The 9,462-nt window shown below is 48.7% G+C and overlaps 1 protein-coding gene across 1 annotated transcript; it reads left to right on the top strand.

Moving 5' to 3' along the window:
- Nucleotides 1-3,357: 3,357 nt before the first annotated feature.
- LOC135828239 (formin-1-like) lies at nucleotides 3,358-6,528 on the top strand. The gene is made up of 2 exons (XM_065340691.1): nucleotides 3,358-3,782; nucleotides 4,824-6,528. Exons 1-2 carry the CDS (start codon nucleotides 3,683-3,685, stop codon nucleotides 5,513-5,515), a joined length of 792 nt encoding a protein of 263 aa, XP_065196763.1. The 5' UTR covers nucleotides 3,358-3,682; the 3' UTR covers nucleotides 5,516-6,528.
- Nucleotides 6,529-9,462: the final 2,934 nt, after the last annotated feature.

The following is a 9,462-nucleotide window of genomic DNA, read 5'->3' as shown; positions in this document are numbered from 1 at the left end:
ATTCTTGGGGTTGACTTTCACTTTGTGTAGGCCATCAACTGCATGTTTGCACAGTGCCCTTCCAAATTTAGAGATCGTTTTCTTTCTCAAAAGGTTGAGACGAACAGGGACCACCCCCCCCCCCCTCCCCCCCCAAACGAACGAATATCTTCTCTAAAAAAATATTGATATTTGTGGACGACCCCTAACATGTGTATTTCTCTGATTGTGAGTTGCACTCGCTTGTAAGCTAAGAATTCAGATGATGAACAAATTGTAACCTGAAAAAATGTGGAAAAATGTTTCGCGCTAGATTGTGCACTTTTGATTGTTCCAAAATCTGTTTTAGTTGGTGAACTCGATCGCATAACTTGTGTCCACATTTGTCTATACTGTATAGTAAATCACCCTTCGCGCTCGATTGTAAGTCGCACCCCCATGTCCAGGTCTAATTAAAATTAAATTTCACGGTTCGCGTGAGACTCGGCTGGAAGCCGAGTTTTCCGCATCCGCCGTGGGAACGCCACCACCCTCTAGGATCAAGGTGCAGATGCAGCGCCTAAACGGTGGGAGGTGAGTAGATCAGACCCACCACCAAGTGATCAAAGACCGAAATCCCACTAGCTGCATCCATGTTACCCTCGTGCCAGCCCACGAGTTCCCAATTAACTGTGGGTCGCAGCACGGCTGGAAAAATTCCTTCCGCTTCCAAGCAGGACTTGAACCTGGTACCCTCTGTTTCTCAATCATGGTCTTAGACCATCCCACTATGTCTGCCTGCACTATGTCCAGGTGTAGCGCTATGTCATATCCTTTCAATGTTCACTTCAGCAGTAATCATGCGCGATTCGCCGCCGTCGCACCCCCTTTGTTGGCCGTGACATGTAGTGTACAATGGTGAGACTTATCTTCAGGGAATTATGGTAGTTTGAGGGAAAGGTGCGAACGGGAAAAGTCTGAAGAAAAAATTGAATGTCGCCACCATGACTCGTCGAACCAGGGACCCTCATTTACGGCCAACAATTCTCTCCCACTAAGCTATGGTGTACATGTAGTCCTCACCTAAGAAGAAATCTAGAATTATTTATTTTTCAACAAGCTATCTTAACGTCTGCCGTGCCTCCTTTGCACCATGGGTGGTACTTAAAGCTCGGAGCTGTACTGATGAGGCTAATATGGCCGAAGCAGCTTGCTGTCTACAGCAGTGGGCAATTTGTTTTTAAAGATTCAAACCACTATTTTACACTCGTGGCCGAAGAGATCCGACCAATCAGACGAAAGCAGTGTCAAGGCGTACGCGGCCCACGCCACCCTCGAATACTCAATCGAATCGTTGAGAGTACCTACTTGCATGCGAAACGTATGTATGTTCTGATTTGGAGAGCGGAGTCCTCCGGTTCGATACAGTGCTTGGTGCCGACAGTAGCAGAGCTGTATTACACGAGTCACAGAGTACCACACGTCTGAGTTTTTGTAACTATTAGTTTCATAAAAGGGGGTTTGTCAACTGACAACCGCTCTATTTAGTTGCTACTCACTCTCGGCGCATGCGCTGGATGACAATTCTTTTATTAGTGATGTCGAAAAAAATTATTGACGTTTCGGGCCAGTCACCCATCGTCAGACCAGTATTAGTTTCACGCCAGAAACAATTCCGGCAATCTTCAGACAACTGATCTTGTTCTCACTTGTGGGCAATTCCTAGTTACGACCAGCGCCCGGTTCCAACCTGCCCGGGTCTGGGGAGTTCCATTAAACAGATTTGTACGACCCGTGGACCCATGGATGCTCGCTATACCGGCGTCTCACTGTAAATGACGTGTTGAGAATATCGTTTGTGTATGGTGCTCGGCCATCACATGAACACATGGACTGTCTTACGTGTGTGGACGGTGCTTGTGCTCACTACTATACAGCTCCTCCCTCGTTAGTAGATAATCTCTGGGCCATCGAAAAAGTTATCTTATAACCGGAGACTTATCTTGTAGCAGGACTTGCAGCTAAAGGTGAAATAGGCACTACTTCGTACTTACCGGGGCTACCCTCGATACAACATAAATTATCGATGCTTCAACTCGTTATGAGATAATTGAAAATCTCCAAGTTACTCCAACATAACTCTTCCTTGGATGCAAAGGATCGTCCATATTCACGAATACATAGACATAATACGTTTCCTCTTTCTGCTTTATCCTACGTGTTTTGGCCTTGGTCCTGCATGGTCAATATTATCTTATACTGAGGGTTTGGCTCTCCAGGGACCTGGTCGTAAGCGGACCTGTAAACAGTTGTGTAGACCACATTTCGCCAGGGGATTTCAGATTTCTATTTACTAACGGGGTTTATGTAGTAACCGTTTTTTTCTTCTCCTCCCCTTCTCCCTTCCTTGCCGTGGTTGGCTAACACCCTCTCTCTTTGTATTGGCCGGTGTTCTCACTGTGCTATGAGATGCTGTAATAAATAAATAAATAAACCGGACTTGTTATAATGAGGGAGGACCTGTATCAGGGTCTACACAGGCATCCGAAGCACTGATTGTATCTGTATTATTTTGTACTCAATGTATGCAACACTATTATCTCCACACCACCATGTTTTTTTATTTTTGTTTATGTTTTTCACTCCATTGTCGTGAGTTCCCCTTGGGAACGGATACGAGAATAATAATATACTAATGGTGCGTCTGTATGGTGCGTGCTCGGAAAACGGAAAAAATGGCGTACATAGCAGTGTAGCTGGGGATTGCAGTCGCCCACGGCTCGTCGTGGGCATTAATGACAAGGTTCACCTTCCCAAACCCATGCAAGAGTCGCACACTGCAACTAGCGTACCCTTTTTCAAAGCAGCATCGCTCCGAATATGCGGGTTAGGTACGAATATTTGCTCAACTTTACATCTCAGGATGCTCATGGATGCAGTCAAGAGTAGATATACAAGAGTGTGCAACTCGCGGATGGGTTGGCCCACGGCGGAATTTTTTGTTGACGTAATCTTTTCGACGACGCACCGCTATGAGTCTTTTGGAAAGTTTTCCCTCGTGCACTTGGCCGCATTTGCACTACAAAGCCGGTGCCCAGCACGTGCTCTCACACTGCTCTGCAGCAAAATGCGCGTTCTTCTGAAAAAAAAGGTGACGTCAACAAAAAGTTCCGCCGTGGGCGGGGGTATCTGCAGATTGTGCAGGAGAGATCCGGAGTTGCACACTCTTGTTTATCTACTCTTGATGCCGTGGATGGGGATCCTAGAGGGTGGTGGCGTTCCTGCGGAAGCGGAAAACTCTCACGCGACGTAGAATTTTTTTAAACCTCAACTTTCCTTTCAGCAGCGGATTGATGATGTGGTGTTCTCTTGCGGTGTTTTGTTGTGTTGTGTAGCTGGTGGGAGTGCTTTAGCGACCAGCCTTGCCACAAGCAGCACTGCAGCTCAGCACACCGCAGCAGGCACCCTCGTCACCACGCACGCACCGACAACGAGGCATCCCAGTCCCACTACCCAGGCCAGCAGTACAAGCACCCGGACCTGGGGTACAAGCACCGGGACCTGGGGTACAAGCACCCGGACCTGGGGTACAAGCACCCCGGGCGTGGGTACGAGTACCCAGGGAAGCAGCCCAAGTAACCGGGGCGGAAGTTCAAACAAAAACAGCAGCAGTGCCGACAGCAGTGTCAGTGAAACGTTCACCCAGCACGTGGCCACAAGCAGCATGCGCCATGTACCCAGCAACCAGACAGTGACCAGCACCGCAGACACTCCAGCAGGCAGCACTGGTGACTCTGGCAACAGTGCCAGCCCGAACGTGACCTGTAAGTCATCCTGTAAATCTGGGAATTTTCAGTGGGGGGAATATGTTCGGTATTTCCCAAAAATCAACGGTTTGGCATCGCGGAAATTTCGTTAAACCAGTTTTCCAGATCCAAAAATGCAATTTGCACACTGTGTGGCATGACATGGTTGAATTTTAGGTCGTGCTTTATTTTAGGTAAAAATTACCTGTACCGAAGTTACCGAAAGAAAAAACTCCACCGAATTGTTCCGGCTTTACGGTAGCTTGTTACATGTCTCATGACGGGAGCGAAGCCACAGCCTGACCTGTCACAGCAGTAAAAGGTCTTGGGAAACGGCTGTCTTCTGCACAGTTCTGTCCCGGGTATTGCTGCTACACGCACTAGCAGCTAAGCGATGCTATCTCATCATCCTACAATCAAGTTGCTGTGTATACCAGTAGTGGGGGTCTGCTCTACGTTACGGGAACGCGACGCGAAGAATCCCGGGAACTCTCGTCGCGTTCCCGTAAGGCCACACCGTTTTTATCTATGTTTCGCCTCCCCCGCGCGCATGTATTTCACACTGTACAGCCGGAGTTCAAAAAAAAAAAAACGGAACAAAATTTTTTTTTTTTGGAAAATGCAATACAAATTTAATGCAAATCCAGAAAACCGGAAAATGCAACTCAGCTCACACACATGTACATTGTACATGTACTACATGTGTGTGCAATAAGCTGGGCCGCAAGTCACACAATCATCATGCCGCCTGTGTTTGGACCACAAGCATGGCAGAGGGGATACACTCATGTAATCTGCTATTCCTGTACATGTCAATGTACATGAACAGTGCCGCGTCGCTTCACTGTACACAATTATGTACAAATGCAATGCACGTCTGTTTTTTTTTGGATGGCTTTTTATTTTTTTCGCCCTCCCTCATTGATTTCATCGGATAAGGTGACGCGAAACATAGAAAAAAACGGCGTGGCCTAACGTAAAGAACATCTGTTCTGCCCTACGTCACGTAGAGAAATGTGTGAGCGAGGTTTTTCTTTCTTTTCTTATCCTCTTTCGCAGGCACGTCGGACATGTGTCTCAACAAGTTGACGTACATTGTCGGTGCAGTGTCCTTGGCGGTTGGGTTGCTAGCAATGGCGATGTTCTGCTCTTGCAAGGCTAATCTGAACAAGCGGCGACAGCACAAGCTCCTCACCAACACCACCAACACCACCGTCCGCAAGCAGCCACTTCTCGACGTGGAGCTGCAGAGCTTGTCGAAACGGCTTGACCAGGATACAGGGCAGTCGTGTGCCGAGAGTGATAACAACATGGCAGAAAGCACGCTGGTAAATCGCGGCGCACAGGATGCGATTGTGTACGAGACGTTGGCAGCAGACAGTTGTCGGCCTGGCGCCAGGAAGGCAAGCAAAACAGGTGATACGAACACTGATAACAAGCTCTCATCGTCCAGCTTCGTTCTGTCCAGCAACGGTGATCGCAGGTCGGGCAGCACGCTCGGCGAGGATCGTTACGTCGAAATGCAACCGCTGCCGCACCCTCACACCCTGCCCAAGAAGAACAAGGTGAGCACGGAGAAGCCGCCGAAACTTCTGCATTTAGCGGTGGCAGCCGGTGAGCCCGACACTTCTCTGCCACCCCCGGACACTAACCTGATGTTGCCGCCGCCTCCGCCACCCCCGCCACCCCCGCCCCCGCTACAACCACCACCACCAGAGCAAATCTATATGAACGTGACTGGGTCCTGCTGAATGAACCAGCTGAGTGGGCCAGCTCAGGAGTTACGAGTTTTAGCGCTGGTAGCAGGTCTCAGCTCGTATCATCTTATGCAATCTCTAGATGCTCTCATAACTTCTGGCGGTGTCTCCAGACTCTCTCTCTCTCTCTCTCTCTCTCTCTCTCTCTCTCTCTCTCTCTCTCTCTCTCTCTCTCTCTCTCTCTCTCTCTCTCTCTCTCTCTCTCTCTCTCTCTCTCTCTCTCTCTCTCTCTCTCTCTCTCTCTCTCTCTCTCTCTCTCTCTCTCTCTCTCTCTCTCTCTCTCTCTCTCTCTCTCTCTCTCTCTCTCTCTCTCTCTCTCTCTCTCTCTCTCTCTCTCTCTCTCTCTCGTGACTTCTTTTTGGTGTCTCATCACTCTTTCATTGCAACATATGGCATCTCATCTCCGCACTGCCGCATGCATGACCCTCTTCTCCTCCCATCCTCCCGGCTTCCTGCTCCTCCCCGAGGCCCCTGCTCAGTTTAGCATGCATGAGATCCTGGATGTAATGATAATATGCTTATGTGTTAGTTCGCACGTATCCACGCAAACACAAGCGATTATTTTGTTTATCTCGGATGGTGAGCCAATTATATTGTGGTGAAAAAGGAGTCTGTCCAATAGTCTTACTAGTTTCGTCATCATCCAATAGTCTTACTAGTTTCGTCATCATCCAGTAACTTTCGGCATTCTTTTTTTTGCCAAGATGCGTAGCTCGTGCTCTTCTTCATTACGCTTTCCTTCCCCTCTTGAACCTTTCCGAACCTGAGCCTTCCAAGTTGGAAGGTTGTTGGTTTGCGCCTTGGAGAAGTGTTAGAGCTAGGTGTCAGGTCACCGAATGTCTCAGCACTCCTTTGTCAGTTTTTGTGCCATTTTGTCGCACTCGCTGACTGTATAAGATCTGGTTACGTTGGTGGACAGTTAGTCATAACTCGTAACATTTCAAGTTGTCCTCCTTTTTCACCATGATTATTTTGTTGTTGAAGACTGCTTGAATCTCAGCGGCACAGATCTGTGCCCGGCCACATGTGTGTGTGTGTGTGTGTGTGTGTGTGTGTGTGTGTGTGTGTGTGTGTGTGTGTGTGTGTGTGTGTGTGTGTGTGCGCCTGTACGCCTATGTATTCGGAAACCGTGCTGTACCGCTCACTGTCCCATTTGTGAACGCTGATGTAAGTCGATCCGGGGCTTTGCTATCCACAACTGCAACCGATCCACCAGGCGCCCAACTGCTGATGAAAGGGACAAGTTCAAATTGCAATGTCAGAATTGCCAGAGGCGTTTCAAAAGGCGAAACGACTTATCCCGTCACCAACGCTCATGTCTCCTCTCGTCTCCGTCTCGCTCAACGAGAAACACGTGGCCTACATGGCAATGTATACCAGGACCAGGACCAGATGCGCGCGCATGTGTGTGTGTGTGTGTGTGTGTGCGCGCGCATGTGTGTGTGTGTGTGTGTATGCGTGTATGAACAGTGCGGAGTGTGTCTGTGTGATCACTGTGGCCGTTGGTTCTTGAGCTGTGGTGGCCTTGCCCGTCACAAGTGTGTGGCTCAGTCCCCAGCCGCAGTGGAGCCGTGTTGTGGCGAGCATTGTGCGTCCTGCGGCCGCTGCTTCCATTCAATCCAGGGCAGGAATAGACACCGCTGCTCAGGTTCTCCCCTGGCCATACGTTAGTCTCGTTGTAACAGTCGTATGTCACCTGAATCCTGGTGACCTCTCGTTGTGTCCTGGATGCCGTGGGACGGCGTTCTCCTCTTCTCTCTCTGTTGCCCCTCCGGTGCCCACATGACCCTTGTGGCAGTGGCTCGACAGGACAGGACAGGTGTGTGTGTGTGTGTGCGCGCGTGTGCGTGCGCGTGCATGCATATGTGTGCGTACATGAATGAGTTGGTGTATTCGTGTGTGTGTGTGTGTGTGTGTGTGTGTGTGTGTGTGTGTGTGCACGGTGGGTGTGTGGATGTTTGCGTGTGTGTGTGTGTGTGTGTGTGTGTGTGTGTGTGTGTGTGTGTGTGTGTAAGCGCATGTGTCACGGTGTGTGTGTGTGTGTGTGTGTGTGTGTGTGTGTGTCCAAAGTTGGGTAAGAGTGGCCGTGAATTGCTCCGGAACTCTAACTCTAAGCCACGCACACACACACATGTACAGTGTACACATACATCATGTCATGTGCCAGCACTGCAGCAGGGAGAACTGTCAAAATATCATACCACCGGTACATGTATTACAATGAGTACTGTACTTGAAGGACTGGGTGAGTACCGCTCCTTGCCACCTTGGTACCGGTTTGTTAGTACTTAAAGGCTTTGTGCTTGCACGTCCTGTGGCACGCAAAGTTTCAAACCGTCCCGTTTGCATTACTCGTTCGGTCTGTGCCATAGCACTGTCCAGCCGTGGTTTATCCATGCGCAGGGACTGGGGACACCGTGACAATGCATGACTGGGTAAATGTATGCATTGGAACTCTGATATTATAAGACTTATAAGAGGTACCCGTGCATGTACCACCGCCGCGCTCTACCGCGGTAGATCCACATGTTGTCACGACTCACAGTGACAGCATGTTGGCGAGAGTTATAACCCCCCCCCCCCCATATACCCTTTGCTGAAGTATGTTACATGTAGCCTTTTGTAGGGCGTATGACCCACTGTAACTAGGGAAACAAAATGTTCCTTACTGCATGCAACTATAAACCGTACCGGTTGGTAGAGTCTAGAGTCTCGGTCTTGCGACCTATTGAACCGTAACGGGCTGTACATTAGGGTCCGGCGGATTCTGCCGGCAGAAAAATTGGCAGAATTCGGTACTTTTTCGGGTACGTTCATGCATGTTTGGTATGTGGATAAAGCAATGGAGCAGAATTCGAGGAATTGCCCGCCATAAGGTTTGTATGTTCTGCTGCTTTTCGAGCAGAATCTGCCACCTTTTCGAGCAGAATCCGCCGGTCCCTACTGTAGATCTACCCCGGTTCAGACCCTCATTATTCTAGGGGCCGCGCCGCACACCACATAACATTTATGTACACGTACCTGTCCCTCCAGGAAATCGCGATTCCATGGATGCAACAAACTTCGCGTTTTTCGCCTACATCCTCGATCATTTTTCTTGAAAAAATCCCCGAATTCCTGGCAAGTTTCTCATCTTTCCGCACTTTTCGCCGCGTTTTTGGCTGTTTTCTGCCGCAATTTCTTGCGCGTACTAGTTGGCAGCAACTTGGCACATAGTAGAGAGGTTTTGCATTCCGAATTTCGGAATGATTTTCGACTGTGCTTTTCCGAAAAAAGCGCGTTCCGAAAAACGGTATTTTCAGTGTTTTGCATTCCGAAAATCTGATTCGACTTCGTTTCCAAGGGTTGCCATGCAAAACAAAATGGAGAGCGTCGAAGGGATTGAGCAGGATTCAAATCCATGTGCGCAGGTCAAACTGAATTATTTGGGTGCGGTTCGAAGACGAGGACGGACTGATGGTGGACCAAGTGATCCAACAGCTGAAGACGAGGTTGGCGAACTACTGTCTTGTACTGTCAGTAGGCTTCATGGCAAAGGAAGATAGAGTGTGATGGAGTGTGAGAAGATTAGTCAACATGGCGAGATCAGCGAGAGCAGCAAAACCAGCAAAAATCAAAACTACATACATGTACGTGGAAAATTTTCAAATAATCGAGATCAGCAGAAAGCAAAAATACAAACATGAAAAATACACTTTTTTGTATTCAAATATGCACTCCCAAACATGAAAGAGCCGAAAATCCATTTTCGGAAAACCATGCACTTTCGCCACCACACTTCCGAAAGTTCGACTACTTTTTCGACTGCTGCCGCCACATTCCGAAAATAATTCCGAAATTCGGAATGCAAAACCTCTCTAGTGTTGTCAGTCACTGCAGGAATCTGCGGAAAATCTGCTCGAAAACTTGCGCAAGAAATTGCGGCAGAAAACAGCCAAAAA

This window comes from Sycon ciliatum, chromosome 12 (genome assembly GCF_964019385.1).
Source record: "Sycon ciliatum chromosome 12, ocSycCili1.1, whole genome shotgun sequence".
NCBI classification, from domain to species: Eukaryota; Metazoa; Porifera; class Calcarea; order Leucosolenida; family Sycettidae; genus Sycon; species Sycon ciliatum.
The sequence above is the reverse complement of the archived record's forward strand: the minus strand, read 5'-3'. Positions and strand labels throughout refer to the sequence as shown.

Bases quoted from the DNA above. Each gene is read 5' to 3' on its own strand.
- LOC135828239 (XM_065340691.1), top strand. From the start codon at position 3,683: ATGCGCCATGTACCCAGCAACCAGACAGTGACCAGCACCGCAGACACT. The intron at 3,783-4,823 runs GTAAGTCATCCT...CCTCTTTCGCAG, and splicing joins TGCCAGCCCGAACGTGACCT to GCACGTCGGACATGTGTCTC.